The sequence below is a fragment of the Thalia democratica genome, chromosome 2 (genome assembly GCF_965202585.1).
Source record: "Thalia democratica chromosome 2, ktThaDemo2.hap1.1, whole genome shotgun sequence".
Taxonomy (NCBI): Eukaryota; Metazoa; Chordata; class Thaliacea; order Salpida; family Salpidae; genus Thalia; species Thalia democratica.
Genome location: NC_139166.1, coordinates 49,669,707 through 49,690,007, shown reverse-complemented (window position 1 = coordinate 49,690,007; position 20,301 = coordinate 49,669,707). Strand labels below are relative to the sequence as shown.

The 20,301-nt window shown below is 25.5% G+C and overlaps 1 protein-coding gene across 1 annotated transcript; it reads right to left on the bottom strand.

The window, feature by feature from the left end:
• Positions 1–1,501: 1,501 nt before the first annotated feature.
• On the bottom strand, positions 1,502–9,647 carry LOC145829873 (signal recognition particle subunit SRP54-like). Its single transcript, XM_082937749.1, has 12 exons — positions 9,510–9,647; positions 9,076–9,252; positions 8,695–8,799; positions 8,265–8,385; positions 7,273–7,427; positions 6,182–6,257; positions 5,859–6,032; positions 5,389–5,549; positions 3,976–4,081; positions 3,449–3,579; positions 3,029–3,164; positions 1,502–2,158 (listed from the first exon to the last, which is right to left on the bottom strand). The coding sequence occupies exons 1-12, from the start codon at positions 9,585–9,587 to the stop codon at positions 2,085–2,087; spliced, it is 1,494 nt and encodes a 497-aa protein (XP_082793875.1). The 5' UTR covers positions 9,588–9,647; the 3' UTR covers positions 1,502–2,084.
• Between the last annotated feature and the right edge of the window lie 10,654 nt (positions 9,648–20,301).

The window sequence follows — 20,301 nt, the reverse complement described above, 5'->3', positions numbered from 1 at the left end:
AAATTAGCTTAATATAAAACAGTGATAAGTATTTTTTGTTATAATTATATTTAATCTAAATAAATTAGTTTAGAAAACTACACCTTACAAATAATAAAATTAGTTTATTTCATTACATAAAAACTTTTGTTATTTTTTAATCGGTTTATGCTAATGATAATTTATAAACTTAATGAAAAAAATCATACGTATTTTTAAGATTACTTAATTTTTATGTCTAAAATTATTCAGAATATTTTAAACATGTTCTTAATAGTCGTTTATTTTTTTAAGATAATTTTAATTCTCATACTTTATTTAATTTCTATAAAAATTTAATTTTTAGAAAAAAATATTTTTTAAGATAACTAAAAAAATAATTCTATAAAAACTTTGATATCTCAAATCTAAAAAGCAACATTCGATAAAAATTATATTTTTCATTATATTATTTATTGTAACATATGTGTACATTTTGGTCGTTTTATTTTAAAAATTCAATTGTCGTAGTTTGAGTTGTCGGAATTTGAGTTGTCGGAATTTGAGTTGTCTCGGAATTTGAGTTGTCCGAATTTGAATTGTCCAAATTTGAATTATCCAAATTTGAATTGTTGAGTTTGAATTATCGGAATTTGAATTGTTGAAATTTGAATTGTCAGAACTTGAACAAATTGTGTATGTTTGGTGTATTTGCAATAAACAGCTCTATCAGCAAAATACTTGTATTTTCCAACTTAAAAACACTTTGATTCTAAAATTCCGCAACATAAAGTTTTGTGTATATATCACAGTTTTACTATGGAAGTGTCCTTGCCACAGATCATCAATACTAAAAATCATACGAAAACTGCTTGTTCAAGTAGAGAAGAGGTTTAATATTTTACTAGTAAATTTTGCAGTTTTATAAAGGATATTTCATTAATCTTTGATAGATGAAGGCATTGCAAATTGAGTAATTTTGTAAACTTCTAGGAAAGTTTTGCAATTTTAATCTGATTTTAAAGGATTTTTAATTATTTTTTTACCATTTGAAAGCTTTTGTCATTTTTTTAGTTTTGCCTGACTTTCCTGGCCTTGTGGCAGTCCTGTTAAATAATATCAAAAAATTTTATCATTTGTTTATTAGAACAGTTACTGTAATTCATTGTTTCAATTATTTGTTATTTTACTATATATAAAATTTCTCTACTTAGACTTTAGAATAATATTCAATAGTACAACAACTTAAAGCTTTACTTAATTACAGGTAAAATTAATTGTAAAAAGTAATCAAATTTAAATAATTGACCATTGTAGTTACAATTTATAATTTTTTTTTAGTTTAAAGTTCGTAAAATATAAATTACTGTTTTTATAATAATGTTTTAAAACTTATCAAATTTGCAAACAGGCTAGAAAAAATGTTTTCGTTATAAGTAATAATACTTATCCACTTAGTGTTGAAGATTTTTATTCAAACGAAACATTAGTATAGTAGCAGCTTCTCATTCGAAAAATTTATGCATTTTTAAATATACAGATATCAACACAAGATATACTTTTATTACACGGTCACTGAAAAAAAAATTAAAACAAACGATAGTAATGTATAAAAAAAAATTATATAAAGTTGAGATTCTGTATAAGTAAAAGTTTATTAATTATCTATAAATTTAACTAGTTGTCATTTTATTTACTGTATCTTTTAGTTCGTAAGAATACACTAATTTAATATGTACTTTAAAGAGCAAAAACTTAAAACTGAGAAAAAGTATAATTTACATTTTTTAAAAACCGTTAACTCAAAAAAGCACGTCAAATAATTTAAATAGTAAATTTAAAGTAAGCTCTCGAATCAATACCAATTTTTTTTATTAAGATGTTATTATGAAACTTCTGTAAATAGAACACACTCCGTCTTATTTTATAATCAAGAAAAGAAACAGTTTAAAATATTATGTAGTGAAAAATAAATCAGAAAAAAAGTTCACCAAAATGAAAAGAACCTACATAGTACAAAACCTACCAACGTTAAATTTCCCACTACTGCACATTGAAATATGATTAAAATGGGCGAGTTGGTAAACATAACCATATTGATAATATATGGAATAGTTATGTGTTAACTATTTGCCCATGCCACCCATTCCTCCGCCTTGCGAAAACTGCTTCATTAAGTTTTGTATTCCGGACATTCCACCTGCGAATAATCAGTTAAAATTAGCTTGATAGAACTAAATACTGCAAAAATTTTATACAAGTAGTTGAAAAAAACTTTTTTTGCTTCATGTAAACTAAAAATTACAAAATAAAATCATAGCAGGGTTGCCACTCTTACATGCAAAAAATCCAGCTTCTGACCAAAATTTAGTCAGAGCTACTTTATACTAGCTTGAGTAAGCCTGTGTTGATAAGAAAATTGAAGTATATCTATAGTAGTAACTTTTTTTTAATTTAAAATTTAATCAACACTTAAAAAATTATAATAATATCACAGACTTATAAACTAGAATAATAAAATTATTTTTAAGAAATAAAAACATTTGTTTAAGTTAAAAATCTAGCTTGAATTTTGCAAAAAAAAATAAAACATGCCTGAGATTTTTTTAAATCTAAAATAGCCTGGTTTAGTATGTGGCAACCCTGTTTTAATTCTGAACTTCATTTAGTAGCTCTTTTTGAATTACCTATACTTAAGTTTTATTATTCAAAAAAAATCTAGTTAATTAAATAAAGACAGGATTTTATTTAGTCAGCATAAACGTATTTATAAGAAAGGCAATCTAACTAACACAAGTAAATATAACAATTTAAAAATATATATACTTTTTATGCGTTATTCATAAGTCATTTTAAAAAACTTTGAGTGAAGCCTATGAAAAATTAGACTCTTAGAATACATTACAACTTTACTTTGAAGTTAAACTTTAAATAAATTTATCTAAATATTTAATTTAATTAATTACATTTTTTCACAGCAAGGACTTATTCCACATTTTAATTGTTTTATAAAAACCATCAAAAGTTCGTAGGTTATACAGTTAGCGAACATTAGTAATGATAAACAAACCCATTCTGTGTAAAACGCTGGGGTCCATCATTTTGGCGATGTCTCGGTTCATTTTCATCATTTGCGCGGGGTTGGTGTTCTTCTCCATACTTCCCGGCTTGAACATTCCTTTCATTCCGCCCATTTTCTTCACCATCTAAAATTTAAACGGAGTCTTTTTAAACTAAGGTTAAGCTTACCAAAAAAAACTTATTATTACATCATAAAACTGTTAATTATTTTTTGAATAACATTTTGTTTACAAACGATTTGTTGTAATTATAGTATTTTTATAACATTAATTTAATTTATAATAGTTTTTTAAATATCAATTTAAGGTGTATTTTAAATACTTCCACACCCCTTAACAAAAATATCAGTGTCGTCACTAGTACCTAGAATCGTGAAAAAAACTTATAAAGTGAAGATAACAAAACCAACCTGAGCAAACTTGCCATGTTGACTGAGAAGTTCCTGAACTCTGATTGGTGGAACACCGGAACCTCGGGCGATGCGAGATATGCGAGAAGGACATTTCGTCAAAAATTTTGCACCGTCTTTGTGGTCCAACTCTGAAATGGTTTGTCAATTGCGATAATTTGAATTCGTAAAAATTGAATAAGATTGTTGTTTTTAGTTGTAAATTAAAAATTTACGAACTGCTTAACTTTGACTTGCACAATTAAAACATAATTTGTAATATATATTGTAACAATACATAACAATTTTATATTTACAATTATAACTTGAAAATTAAGAATAGACATATTTGAAATGGAACATTCGAAATGTTAATTTCCTATTAACATTATTTTTTGTAAAATTTAATCAACTTTTGTTGCATACTTTTAATATTATTAAACAAAGTTTTGAAACAGCTTCTTAAAAAAAAATCAAATAAAGTGTCATTTACTTTAGCTGTTTGAAGTACGAAAGTTACGTGATAGCAAATAATTAATCAAAACAACCTTCATCAGTCATACTGTCCATGATAGTCATGAGTTGCTTGAGGCGATCCTGGGAGTCTTTTTCAGTTCCTTTTGTCATGAAGTCGTTGAAACCAGGTATCATTCCCTGATAGTATATTGTTAAGGAATGAAGTTGAATAAGCACAATAACACAAATTAATAAAACATACTTTGTTTACACGTTTTATAACTTTAGTTTTAATACTTTTTTGAGCTGAAAACGGTTTTTACCTTCCAATTTTTTTTTACCAATTCAATAAAAAGGAAATTAATCAATAAAATAAATTAACATTAAATAAATATTTAGTATAAAACAATTCAATTATAGCTTTTGTTAATAACTATAAGTATTTAACAGTTTTCTATAAAAACTTTTTATAAATTTTAAAGGTTTCATTTCGAAAAACTAAACCTGAGAACCAAGTAAAACTACACTATTCTAAATTAAGGCCATAGGGGGGTCCAACATTTTTTTTTACTAAAATTAACTTTGGCTTTTATATGAAAGCTTTAAGTACAAACTATAAGCCAGTTTTTATAGAATTCAAAAATATCATTTAACTTTTGAGATATTTAACTTTTTGTAAAATTTTTTCAATATAAACGTATGGACCGCAAATTTTTCGGGGTCAATTTTCTCGGAAATTTTAAAATTCACTAAAAACCTATCTCCTCCTTTATTTTTTGACCTAGAGACTTTAAATTTTCAGGAAATGTTCTTTTTAATATTTTGAAGAATCTGAATGTTGGAATTTTTGAAATTTTGAAAAATAAAAATTTTATCCACAAAAAAAAAAAAAAAAAGGTAGTTTTTTGACAATAATTTTTTTTTTACTCAAAATTAAAAAAAATTCTTCAATAGATCTCTTTAAAGTTTAATGATACACATTCTGTAAAAATTTGAGAAAGATTACTCAAAAAATGAAGGAGGAGATAGATTTTTAGTGAAATAGTCTTTTTTCGCATTTTTAGTTTTCGCCTTCCATAAGGAACCTATTGAAGCCCTTTCTTTGATCGCTTATATCTCAAAATTTACTTTGAGTTTTTTTAAGCGGTTAAAAGTGTCTGATAGCTCAGATTAAATTCTACAAAATAAGATCAAGTAGTAAAAAACAAAGTGGACCCCCCTATGGCCTTAATACTCTGAAATTTTAAAAAGGTTGCTGTAAAAGTAATAAAAAAAGAAATGTTGACTTAGAATTTATACATTTATCTGAATTCTAGTTTTTTTTATTACATTTTAGTAAAATTCGTTATCTTTTAAATTCGTTTATCTTACAGCACAACGAGAGCTTCGTTTATATTGCAATCATTTTCCTTATTTATCATTATGAAGTATTGTAAATTAGATGTTTTTAATTTATAAACTAGAGAAAAAGGTCTTTATGACATTTCGAATAAAAAACTATTAACCATAATTTGGCTGAAAGGGCCCATTTTCATGATGTTGGAAAACTGTTCATACATGTCGCGCAACGTGAACTGTCCCTGCTTCAATTTGTCCATCAGTTCCTGGTTCTCATCCAGCTTCAGCTCGTTCACTTTGTCAATCAATCCCTCGATGTCACCCATGTCTGTTTAAATAAGTAATATTAAGCTTGAGGTATAATGGAAAGTGAAATTACAACCGCTTAACAGAGATGTTAAGAAAATTAAATTTTCAGTAAACAGATACAGTGAGAACTATGCATAATCATTAGCATGTATAACATCATTATCGACAAAGTAGAGAAACATAAAAATATATGATGCTTTATGCACCAAGCCAAAAACACGCGTAAAATAGTGTCTGTTTTATGTAATCTATAATCAAGACTTTTCTAGAATACTTGTAAAAAAAAAACTTTAGTTATTTAGCAAAGTATTAAAACCAGTGGACTAACTGAGAAGCTTTTTTATAAAAGCTTTCGTTTTGAATTGCTCAAAGGCGTCCAAGTTTTCTCCGGTACCGATGAAAATAATGGGTGCCTGAGTTGCTGCAACCGCTGACAACGCTCCACCTCCCTTGGCGTGTCCGTCCAACTTCGTGATGATGACTGAACCGACCGGAATCGTCTCTGTTTGTAAAAACATAAATAAACTCATTGAAACTAGGCCTTTATCTTTTAAATCTATAGTTTTCACTTTATTTCAAAAACTCGTTTAAAAAGGTCGGTTTTAAATTATTACTGATAGCACTTAAGTTATTAGAAAGTAGTAAACAAACGTTTAAAAGCTTCTGCTTGTGCCTTACAAGACTGTCCAATAGTTGCGTCCATAACGAAGACTACATTGTCTGGTTTCTGTTAATGTTACATAAGGTAATATTATCTAAAAGAAATAACTCAGGGTTGCCACTCATTTAAAAAAAAAATTCCAGGTTTTTAAAAATACACATTATTGGGTGTATTTTTAGTTTTAAGTTAAGTTTAATGTAAGAAATTGTGTTAAAAAGTATAAAAACATTGAAAAGATACTGAAAGTTACTTTAAATGTGTTCAGGGTTGCCACTTGTTTTTTCAAAAATTTTTCCAGGTTTTCCAAATTTCTTCCAGGTTTTTAAAAGTAAACATTTTTGGGTCTATTTTTAGTCTTAAGTTAATTTCTATAAAAGAAACTGTGTTAAATAGTACAAAAACATTTAAAAGATGCTGTAATGTTTTAAATGTGTTTTTAAATGAAAAATTTTTGATCATGACAAAAAAATCTTATTTATATGGTAGACTTTTTGTGTCAAATTGAAATTTTAGTACTGAAATTGTTAAAATTATTAAAAATTCCAGGTTTTTACAGGTTTTTTGATCAAATTCCAGGTTTTTTCAGGTTTTTTTCAAAATTTCTCAAATTCCATATTTTTCCAGGCTATTTTTGCCTAAATTGTCAAATTCCAAGTTTTTCCAGGTTTCCAGGTAAAGTGGCAACCCTGAATAACTTCATAAGTAAGATTGAGAACAAAACTATATCAATTTTTAAATTACAGCTTTGCAGAATTGAGATAGAAAAACTAAACAAGTATAAATATATGAAGACTTGAATCTAATTTTATTTTTATAAGTACCCACAAAAAAAGTATAAAAAAAATGTTTAATATCTTTTATGTTACAAATATATTTTTTATGTTTACTATGACTTGAAATTATTTTAGAAATCCTTAGATTTTATTATATTTTTTTAATTTAAACATTTTTATTTTTTAATAATAAACTAAAAAAGTCAAAAAATTTCAGTTCAAACTGTATTGTATAAGTTTAAAATACTAGTACAGTTCGAATATTTTACAAAAATAAACTTTTTTATAGTAAGCTAACAAAAACTTACAACACTGTTGTAGACTTGAAGCATTTCTTCAAAGAGGTCATCTTGTTGCTTGTGCCTACCACTGGTGTCAACAATGATGATCTCGAACTTTTCTTCCTTAAACTTTTCAATACCTTCTCTTGCGATTTCAGCCGGATCAATAATAAATTGGTTACCTAACATTTCAGTAACGTATTTATTGCCAGCATCTCAACCTTTTTACATACTTCAAACTTATTTTTTGTAAAAAATATATTTTTAAATCTGGTAAAAATTACTAATGTAAATAGTTATAAGGGCATAGGGAAGTCCACCTTGATTTTTACAAGTTGATCTTATTTTATAGAGTTTTATCTAAGCTATCAGACATTTTTAACCGCTTAAAAAAAATAAAATAGTTTTTGAGATATAAGCCATCAAAGTCGGTGACCTCAATAGGTTCCTAATGGAAGGCGTAAACCAAAAACGCATAAAAAAGTCTTTTTCTTTAAAATCTATTTTCTCCTTAATTTTTTAACCAATTTTTTTTAAACTTTTAGGAAACGTTCCTTTTATAGTTAAAAAATTTAAAATGTTGCGATTTTTAAATATTGAAAAATAAAATTTTTATTAAAAAAAACACCTTTTTTTTGTTTTTTATATAAAATTTTTATTTCTTAATATTTTTAAAATTGCAAGATTTTAAGTCTTTAAAACTGTAAATAGAAGGTTTCCTATAAGTTTGAGGTCTCTAGCTCAAAAAATCAAGGAGAAAATAGATTTTTTGTGATTTCTTAAATTTTTGAGACAACTGATCCCAAAAAATTTACAATCCATACATTTGTATCAGAAACTGTTTACAAAAATTATGATATCTAAAAAGTTAGATAGTTTTTTTTTAATTTTAAAAAACTAGATTGTATTTTTTACTTGAAACTTTCATACAAGAGCCAATGTTACTTTTAGTAAAAAAATGTTGGATTCCCTAGCCCTTACTCAACAAGTTAACATTATAAACAAGGTATAAAAATTACCATAGAAAGGGATTTTAGCTTTGGTAGCATTTTGTTTAATTTGTTCAAAAGCGCCAGCACGAAATGTATCTGCACAAACAAGTGCTGTTTTCCAGCTCTTTTTCTGATAGTAGTACGCCATCTAATAAAAATAACAGCAATTTTAACAGTGCAATATGTTGTATCGGACCAAGTGTTTTCCACAGTATATAAAAATAGAATCTTCAAACGCATAAAAAATTTTTTTTTAATACTTTATGTTTTGAAAAAAATTGAGCATGCAATGTAATACATTAGTATAATTAAGATTGGTAATTTAGAGAAACAAGAGAAGAACATTGATTTAAAAAACTTATTTTACTTAAAAAAATCATTAAAAAGCCACTTATTAAAAGTAAAAAAAAAATTATGTGTAAAAATTGATTAAAAGAATATACAAATAAAATCATACCTTTGAACAAGTTGTGGTTTTACCGCTACCTTGAAGACCTACAAACATAATTACATTTGGTCTACCTTTTTTTGGTTGCCATGGCTTAATTCCAGGATCAACAAGCTAGAAAGTTTAATTTATCTTTAAGACTTATTTTTACTAAAACCAACATTTGCAGGATTTTTCAAAAAAGATTTAATCATAAGAAAGTATAAAAAGTTGTACTTGTAAATATCTAAAAACTTTTGTTAAACAATTTTTCAATTTAATTTGTTTTCGTTTTCACATGATATTTAAATTTTGTAATTTTTAATACAACCATTTTTTTGTGTTGGATACAAAAACAAATACAACTAATAATTAATAAAATTTTAGTACATACAAAAAAAAGCTGCTAACATTAACAAGTTCTTTAAAAACTGCAGACTGAATCATTCTTCTTTTGTTTAAACCTGAACCCATTTCATCAAAGTTTATGGACTTTCTGACATTTTCACGAAGCTTTTGGACAAGTTTTACTTCCACATCTGCAAAAAGAAGTGCCTTTGATATGTCAGTCAACATGTCCTTCAAAACCTATGATACAATTGTAATTTATTACTAAAGTAGTATAGTATAAAATAAAACATATATTAAAATGAACTGTAATTAAGAAACAATAAATAGACTCAATTAGTTTAAACTGTAACAAAATGAGTAAAACCAGTTTTATTTTGAGTTAAAACTAATTCTCAATTGACTGTTTTCAATCAAAGTTTGAAAGTACTTAATAACTCATACTAAATAATTTTTAACTTAGTTTTCCGAATATAAATAAATAAAGCAATAATTACCTCTTCATCTATTATGGTGGCATTACTCAATTTTTTAATAGCCTGGTTAATTCTTTTTCCAAGATCTGATAACACCATGTTGATGTCTATGTGGTTAACTTTTTGAAATTAAATTAAAAAACTAAAAAGATACATTACTGTGATAAATTTAACATACAATAAAAACTGCAGTTTACTTTTCTATGTACTCATAATATAGATGGTGTAGTTTATAAAAAGGTACTCAAAAAAGTGTTTAATTACATAGTTTAAAATTTATTTGTTTGTCAAAGATTAAGTTTATTAACAATGTATAATTTAGGGTGCACGACAATGCCCCTCAAAAGTTAAAATTTTGTAGTAGAGCTTGGTGGAATTTTTTGAGCATGGTAAATTATATAATAAAGCAACACAAAAAAAAGCTTCCTAGCTGTTAGCCAACTAAAGCTTATGGTATTTGAATATTTTTTGCAAGATCCAAAACGCAAAAAAAGACAATTTCACTAAAAATCTATCTCCTCCTTCATTTTTTAAGCAATCTTCTTCAAATTTTCACAGAAAGTGTATTATTAAATTTTAAAAGGATTAATGCAGGAATTTTTTCAAGTTTAAAAAATAAAATTTTTAATAAAAAAAAACAACTTTTTTATTGTTTTTTTTATCTAATTTTTTTTTTATTCCAACATTCAAAGTCTGTTAAACTATAAAAGGAATGTTTCCTAAAAGCTTGAGGTCTCTAGCTTAAAAATTGAAGGAGATGATAGATTTTTAGTGATTTTTTCAATTTCCGAGAAAATTGACTCCGGAAAATTTGCAATCCATATTTTTGGATCGGAAACTTTTTTATAAAAATTACAATATCTCAAAAGCTATATAAGATTTTTCAATTCTATAAAAACTTGTAGTTTGTACTTCAAGCTTTTATATAAAACCCAATGTTATTTTAAGTTAAAAAAATGTTGGACCCCCTATGCCCTTAACTATTCTTTCAACAATGCCCTATTTGAATTTTGGTACTCATGTGCGAATGTTTATTAGGAAATTTTTGTAAATTGATGCCACTTCCAAATCTGAACTGCAAGAATCAACAAGGGGGATGGCAGAAGTTTCTTTACTTTGCATCACTGATGAGTAAGATAGTTGTAAACATTCCTTGCTTGCCTTCCACCTGCGTTTCTCAATTTAATGATGTGTTCTTTGTCTAAAGAGCTATAACTAGCTTACACTGTCAGTTTTCATGCTTTTAAGAAACTGCAAGTTTGTATTGATGATGCTTATTTCTTCTCGAGATAGAAAAGGTTGTTCCAGCTTTTTTTCATTATTTATTCAGTATTTTTTGGGCATAAGGGCATGGTTTTGTTTAAATCGTTTCCTTTGCCTTTTTTACTACCTTTGACTAATGATTTGTGATTTTTTAGTACCTTTTCAAACTCATAACAAAACGCACCAAAACTTTTCACATCAATACTAGACTTTTTATAATGTTCTGTTACATTTTTGTCAACAATTTCAGAAGCTTGATTTTTCCAAGTATATCTAAGTTTTGTCCCCTTTTTTAAAGTTTTAGCCTATTTGACTCATAACTGAGCAGTACTTGCAAGTAAGTTGACAGTCTGGAACCATTTATACTTAAATAGGATTGACCTAGTGATGTGCCATACAAACGTTGGTATGTATTCTGTGTAGAACTCATCTTAACTAAAATAAATTACTAGTACCCTGTATGACTTATATAAGAAAATCTAAATGGACTTAATGGAGTCGGCAGGTTGAAAAAGGAACAATTTTTCTGGGCTTAAAATAACTTTTTATACTAATATTTTTAAACAAAAAAAATTATGCCACCACTTATCTTTAAAGATATCATTGATTTTTTTAAACACTTTTTTTGAAAACAAAATTATAACAAAATGTTACAGTAAAATTTTGAAAGCGGCCAAAAAGTTCAAATTTTGTTTAAAATAAGTGTGCATGTTAAACAAAAAATACATTATGCAAAGTATAAACACTATAACTTACAATAAAACTAAAATTGTTTCACTAAAAATAACTGTGATGCAGCTTATTTAAAGGTCACTACTCTTTGAGTAAAAAAAAATTCTTGAATGACCTTTTAAAATGTCATGGGTTATCCTGATTTTTTTATATTCTATAAAATACTTTTAATAAACCTTTTAAAATTAAAAAAATAAAGTTCTTTAACAAAACTTGACTCATCCTGAGTTTTTTTTAATTTAAACTAACCTGAGATTTTCAAAAATTTTATCTAAGTGTATGGCAACCCATTTATTTTACTTGTACTAACTAACTTATAATTAAATAAATATTTTTTGATTAAACTGTTTCTGTTAGTCTATTTTCATAGGTCCTTATTCAAGAAACTAAAATCATTTTCTACGCTCATTTTTTAAGCCTCAATTTTTAAATTCATTTTTTCAAGTGTCAACTTGGAGCAATTTTGTTCAACTTGACATTCTACCAAATAATTATTCAAATCTTTTTTATACCCATTTCTACCAATATTGACTATGGAAACCATAGTCTACCATGTGCACCACACTGTCTCCTCATCTTAGATTTCAATTTTTACAATCATGTTCACATTTTTCTTGTTGCTCTTTTTACAAGAACAACCACAAAAAATGCAATATAAAGTTTCATAATAAAGTAAAAAGGGAGAAGTGGTAAAAATGCTGTGAAAAAGAAATACATATATCCATCTTTATATTATATTTATAATAAAAAAAAACTAATTTTCAAATTGTTTACTTAGTTTCAATGATTTGTGCATATCCTCAAAACGAAATAAAGAACAAAGTAAAATTTTTAAAGAATCACACAAAAAAACACATTGTGACGTTTCCACTAAAATTGTTAAATTTTAGTTAGCCTATTATAAAAACAACTTATGTACAAGTCAACTTATTTTTGCTTTGTTTGTTCTTGTTTTTGGATTTATTTTGTTGTTATTTTTTTGTTATATTTAGTGGTTTTTGTTCTTTTAAAATACATGTTTTGATTATGGAGGCAGGGTTGCTGCCTTTCTTTTCTTTTATTTAATGATAAATATTTTTCAATTTTTTCAATTTTGTACTTTTCCAAGCAACATAAATGGCATGTTTTATTGTTTTTCGGTTTTGTTTTGGTTCTGCAGAGTATTTCCCATTTTAAATTATAGTCTTTTTTTGCGTCTTTTAACTTCCAAATTTAGTTTGATAATTCGGTATTGTGTCTTTTTAATTTGTTAGTAAAGCTTGCTTTATGGTTGCTATATCTGTTTTTAAATGTTGTACTAGTGGAACCTACGTAAAATTATGTTATATCTTCTGTTTTTATAGTTGCTTGGTAGATTATATTTTTTGATAGGAAATTATTGTTTAACGGGCATTTTTCTTTCCTGCAGTTGCAGATTTTTTCTTGTTGTTTGAAGTTTAGGTTGTTTAATATTTTGTTATTGTGTTTAAGAATTTTTGTTTTAAAATTTTCCATACAGCTATAAAAAATTTTGAGTGTGTTCCTGTTAAAGATTTTGTGATATGGGTGGTTTGTGTCAAAGTGTTTATTTACCAGGTTTAAGAATTCTTTGCCTATTTTAGTTGCTACAGCTAGGGAAAAAGGTGGGTTGAAATAAATAATTTTTCTTTTTCTTTGCTTTTTTGTTGTTTTTTCATTTGCTTTTTGGTATGTTAGGTTGAATTTGTAGTTGGCGGATTTTAGTGCTGATTGATAACTATGTTTTATACGGTTAAATTATTCTTTGTTACTTGATAAATTGTTTAGTCTTTTGTTAATAGTTATAGGTAATTGTTTTAATATTTGGTTAGGGTGGTTTGATTTGTTGTTTACGTAAAGGATATCCGAATTTGGTTTTCTGAATGGGATGTATGTTTTGTTTATATAATCCACCTTTATATATATCAACAAAAACAAACATGAGTATAAAACAAAAACTGTAAATCATACTATACTTTAATAATAGCTCTAAGTTTTCTTGGTATGTGCTTAATTAAATTTTTAGTACTTCCAGTTGTAGCTCAATTATGATTGCTAATTTTTATAACTATAATTGTTGTAAAAACTTAGGGCAATGTAAATATCTACTTAAGAAGAAACCATACCTTTTAATGTACAAATAGATTTTGAAGAAAATTTAACAAATGTCTAATAAACTTTACATAAAAATAATTTAACAAATATCTATTTTAACAAATATCTAGTATTCTTAAAATGTATTAAATTTAAGTATTCTTAAAATGATCATAAAATTAAAAACAACAACACTGAAATAAGAGACTTCTAATAGTAATATAAAACTAATAAACATCTACTTGTAACTTATTAGGCCAAAAACACTTATAAACAGGCAGCGATTTGTAATAAATTCTTAGTAGTATTTAATAAGTATGGTAATGGTTGATTCTATAAACACTAAGTTATAGGGTGGTTACTGTTTTCTTAGAAATTTATTTCTGGTATTCAGATTTACTTCTAGGTTTCAACAGTACTTTTTTGTCCCTTTTTAGTTGAAAGTTAAGTTTGAGTTTGAAAAAATGCTTTTATAAGTTCTAAGTTATTGAAAAGATACTGTAATACTACAAGGACATATGGGTTAAACATTTTCTTTAGAGTTTAGTCTTATTTGTTACTTTAAAAACTAAGTAACAAGTTTTTTATTACTTGTTTGAATTCAAATTAACTTTTGAGATATAAGTTATCGAAGTTCAAGAGTTCAAGAAGCTCTTTACAGAAGGACCAAGCATAAAAGGTAAAATTAGAGTGTTCCACTAAAAATCTATCTCCTCCTACAGTTTTTGAGCATTTATATTAAAACTTAAATTACTTAAAAAAATTTTTAGTCTAAACTTTAATATATTATGAATAAATTAAATTAAACTGATTTCTTGATTCTTACTAGTTACAGGGTTGCCACTTGTTTTTTCAAAAATGTTTCCAGGTTTTCCGAATTTCTTTTAGGTTTTTACAAGTACACATTTTTGGGTCTATTTTTAGTTTTAAGTTAAGTCAAAGGAAAGAAACTGTGTTAAATAGTATAAAAACATTATAAAGATAATGTAAAGCTACTTTAAATATGTTTTTTGATAAAAAAAATTTAATGATGACAAATTTTTTTTATTCATATGATAGATTTTTTGAGTCTAATCAAACTTTTACTACTGAACATGTGAAAATTGTTAAAATTCCAGGTTTTTCCAGTGATTTTTGTTCAAAATTCCAGGTTTTTTTTTTAATTTCTCAAATTCCAGTTTTTCTAGGTTATTTTTGCCTAAATTGTCAAATTCCAGGTTTTTCAAGGTTTTTCCAGGTAAAGTGGCAACCCTGTAGTTATTTTATTTATTTTGACATTTTTTTTTGAATCAGCTTTCTACAAGTTGTTTGTAATGTTAAAAAGAACGGTATACTATCAAAATCCACCTGTACAAAATCCACCTGATTTTTTTTCTTTATTTATTAATTTGATTTAAAAATTTTTTGCATTTTTTTTATTTATTTTATATTTATTTTTCACTATCACTGTTACCCCTAACCCTTACCCTGGATCAGTAAGCTGTTCTCAAATTTGACTGGGTGGATTTTTAACAAGAGTAGATTTTGATCGCAGGTGGATTTTGAGCATGTCCCAAAAGAATGTAAGCAAAAATAATTGAAGTAATCTGCCATGAAAATAAAGGAGGGAAAGTATTTTAGAAAAACTATAAAAAATTTCAAAAAAAAGTCATCAAAATTTTTAGATCTTTAGGTTTGTATTGATAACTTTAGGGTTGCCACTCATTGAGTAGGGGTAGGGAGTACTTGGGTGATGTTTGCTTGACTTATGAGTCCATATGATTTGGATGTGATTTTGCTTCATTGAGAAGAATCTAAAAAAAAAGAAATTTGCAAAAAAAAAAAGTAAGTAATTTCAATTCAAGAAATCACATGTTTTTCTTTTTTTTTGACTTAAACAGTAATAAAATCACTTATATATGTCCTAGACTTATAATTTATATCTTAAATTAAAAGCCTATACTTATTGACATAGATTTAAAAACATATTAACTGCTTTTGATGTATTATGACGTCATAATCACCTTAAATATGCAAATTCTGTCTGTAAAATGGTGCTTTTTGGAAATCTGAAAAGCATAACTTGTTAATGATTTTAATTAAAAAAAATTATTGTAAAACAAAACTTTTTAGGTATACAATAACCTCTCGGATCTTTACGCACTTGTGACGTTACGCACTCTCGTTTAGTTGCGCATTTTAGATTTCTAAAAAATTCAAAAAACATTTTTTAATATTGCACAAATTAGGTTTATTTTATATTTTTAGTGTAAAATATTTTTTAAATGCTAACTCACTTCACTATATCTTTAGACTTTGTAAACTTATGCTTCTTTACTAATTGATAAACATTTAGTAATACCTCAGTATATCAGAAGTTTTGTTTACAATAAAAGTTTAAATTGAAATTCTGAAAGAAATATGACTGTGTTAAATAATGAAAGTATGATATAAGTTTAAAACACAAACCAATAATACAGCAGTCTTGCCCTATATATGAACAAACATCTAAAAAATAAATATTATGAAACTTCTTAAAAAAAAGTAACAGTGATACTTGATAAATAACTTTTCAAAATATAGTTTTAATCGTTTGTTAACAAAAGATCCTAGTGAGGTAACTTCACTGGAATATAAATAAAAACAAATTATACAGTAATCTTCCTTTATTCTACCAACATATGTTTCTGTGTGTCAACGAATCAACACACTTCAACTGGGTTCTGTAAAAAAATAATTACTGTAATGAGAGAATAGAAGCATAGAATAGAATATGTGTATACATGTTTTCATTAAAATAAGATATTTTCTACAGATAATAGTTATTAATAGATAAAATACTTAATATTAAATCCGACTGTTATAAAACTATATAATATTTATGATTATTAATTTAGCTTACTTTACTTATTTTAGACTTAATAATCATAAATATTATATAGTTTTATAACAGTCGGATTTAATATTAAGTATTTTACCTATTAATAACTATTATCTGTAGAAAATATCTTATTTTAATGAAAACATGTATACACATATTCTATTCTATGCTTCTATTCTCTCATTACAGTAATTATTTTTTTACAGAAGCCAGTTGAAGTGTGTTGATTTGTTGACACACAGAAACATATGTTGGTAGAATAAAGGAAGATTACTGTGTAACTTGTTTTTATATACTTGATAAATATAGAGTTTACATTTAACATCAATGCTTAATTATAAATTTAATTTGCTAAGTAGAATAGAATATAAATGTTTAGTATCAAATAAATCACATATAAATAAAGATTAAATCTACTTATTATTAAAATTAGTAAAAATCTTCTAAAAGTATTATTATTTTAAATAAATTTAAATGTTTTTTTTTTAATATATGTATAGTTTTATTATTTGTTTTCATATTTATAAATAAATTAACCAAATTTTTAAAAAGTGAAAAAGTCCCCAGTCTGCTTTTAACTAGAAGCAATATCAAAAAACAGCCATTATAGTAAGTATATTTGGTACCTCTTGTATCTTTACGATCTCTCGTATCTCTACGCAGTTTTTCTGTGGACACAATGTGCGTAAATAAGCGAGAGGTTACTATAATCTTACTAACCTTAAAAATTTAGGTGACGTGGTATGTATATTAGCAGGATATTTGATGTCATAGTTCATTTAGCTTTAAGTGTTTAAAACAATTATACAATTAGCATTACAACAAATTAACAAAATACTAAAATTTTATGATTTATTATAGGCAAGATAATGTTGTATGGCATTGAACATTAAGTTAATGATTGCAAAATAAAGACTTTACAAAGAAACAAAGAACATTGCAAAATAAAACAAACATTGTACTGTATCATTAAGTATTACCACTTAACATTATAGCAAAATGATTAAAACTTTTAAAAATTTTAGTATAAAAAGCTTTTACATGATTGATAAAATCTAATAGACTATCTGTTTGAAATAATTAGATAAACATAATACTCTTAAAGATCTGAAAAAGCTATCATATAACTTACAATATAAGACATCTCTTCTACTAAAAAATCTATTTGGATATAGTTTCTCAGTGAAAAAGTAATAGATCTTTCATTATAAACATTTCATTCCCCTTCAATTTTAAAATCAAGAATAGAATATATATGCAAGTTCAGCAAATCACATTTAGGTGGGTGTTTCCACTTCAAATTATTTCCATCTCAAACTCTCATGAGGTTGTTCATTTAGTTCTTTTTCAGATCTTTAAGAGTATTATGTTTACCTAATTATTTCAAACAGATAGTCCACATTTTAGATTTTATCAATCATGTAAAAGCTTTTTTATACTAAAATTTTTAAAAGTTTCAATCATTTTGCAATAATGTTAAGTGGTAATACTAAATGATACAGTACAATGCTTGTTTTATTTTGCAATGTTCTTTGTTTCTTTGTAAAGTCTTTATTTTGCAATCATTAACTTAATGTTCAATGCCATACAACATTATCTTGCCTATAATAAATCATAAAATTTTAGTATTTTGTTAATTTGTTGTAATGCTAATTGTATAATTGTTTTAAACACTTAAAGCTAAATGAACTATGACATCAAATATCCTGCTAATATACATACCACGTCACCTAAACTTTTAAGGTAAGAAAGATTATACCTAAAAAGTTTTGTTTTACAATAACTTTTTTTAATTAAAATCATTAACAAGCTATGCTTTTCAAACTTCCCAAAAGCACCATTTTACAGACAAAAATTGCATATTTAGCATGACTATGACGTCATAATACATCAAAATCAGTTAATATGTTTTTAAATATATGTCAATAAGTATAAGCTTTTTATTTAAATACAATTTTAAGTAAAAAAAAAGAAAAACATGTGATTTCTGGGATCAAAATTAATTTTTTGGGCCACATACTTTTTTTTTGCCAAATTTTTTTTTAAGATTCTTCTTAATGAAGCAAAAACACATCGAAATCATATGGACTCATATGAATTTTACAATATGACCAAAAAAATGTGCTGTACTCCTTACCCTTACTTTGAGTTAAGAAAACTATTCTGAGTGACCAAAAACAAAACTGTCCTGAGGGACTTTGAACTGTCTTGAGCTACCCTTGGTATTTTGAATCCTTAAATAATTGTTTTGGCTCTGGGGCAAACACAATATAGTAGTGAGCAGCTGGCCACATGGTTATAAAATTTATATATGCATTTCAAAATAAGGCAAAATCAAGTTTTAGAACAAAATTTGGTAATTACCTAGGATAATGTTGCACCAATATCAAACTGAAAATATAATATATCAATGTTATTTTTAACCATATTTTTAGGTTAAAAATTGGTATTTTATTAATATATAAATAAATTAAACTTATTTATCATAAACTAATAAAACTTAAATATTTAAAAGTTTTTATTTGACAATATAAAGCAATTATATAAATACATTAATTTATATTGATTACAATATTTTAAAATAAAGTCGATTAAAAATTTTAGTTTATTGTTAAATTATATTCTTACTATGTATTTAAAAAGTCTTTTTAAAACAAAGTATCTTTTAAGATTAAACATATTAGGCTTAAAACATTGATTTTTAGCATATAATTATGCTTTAAAAAAAACCGAATACAATATATTTTCAGTTTTATATTGGTGCAACATCATCCTTAGTAATTACCCAAAATTAGTTATGTAAAATATAAAAATGTTGAAATACAATCAACTAAATCTGTCCCTAAATTTTTTATGAAAACTCAAAATTTTTTAGAGTTATCTAATGTGTGTGGCAACCTTGTAACTTTTTACAAAACTATTTATGTCACAAAAAATAAATGATCGTTTTTGTTCTATAAACAGTATCTCATATAAAAAACTTTATAGAGTTTCAGCTTTCATCTTAGAGCCAATGTTAGTTTTTGACTAAAAATTCTGAAATCCTTGTGGCCCAAATGTTCCAACTTAAAACTAACACTGTGTCATCAGACCAGCTAGTTAAAGTAAAGTCTTTTTTTTCATATAATTATTAAAAATTAATTAAACAAAATAACAATTGACCACTTTTCTATTTAGTATATAATAAATATGTTAGTCTGTTGTATAGCAAAGACCTTTATGAGTATGTTGTATTGAAGCTTTTTATGTTTCACATGCTTTTGTATGAATTTTTCATTAAGACATGGCATAAACTTTTGTGTACTCAAAACTTTTTGCTCAAAAACTATTTACTAAGCTACTAACTAAAGTGATAATAAACTTTATTATTAGTTGAGCAATAGTAATAAAATTAAAAGCTCTATATTCATGTCATCAAAATCACGTAGTTTCGATTATTTTAGGTTAAAAAAATGTATTTACTTACATTATTCTTATTTATATCATAAATAAAACATTTATAAATGGTAAAGCAAATATCGTGTTTATGTTCTCATACATTTTTTAAAACACAGTTTTAGACAAATAAAAATATTTTACCGAAAAAATGTTTTAACCGGTATTAAAATAATAGATAGTTTTTACTTTATGCGAACTTTCAAAAAACACATGCAAACAAAGCGGTATATATATATATATATATATATAGAATTAAGTTATTTAACTTAATAAATTAAATTTTTCACACTGAGCCCACCTAGAGGGCTTTATTATTAAAAAAAGGTTTATTTAAAGATGCAAAACTCAAAGGACTCGAGTTTCGTGACTATTCACTCATCAGCTTTAAAACAAGTACATATATATATATATGTATTCATCAAAATTACA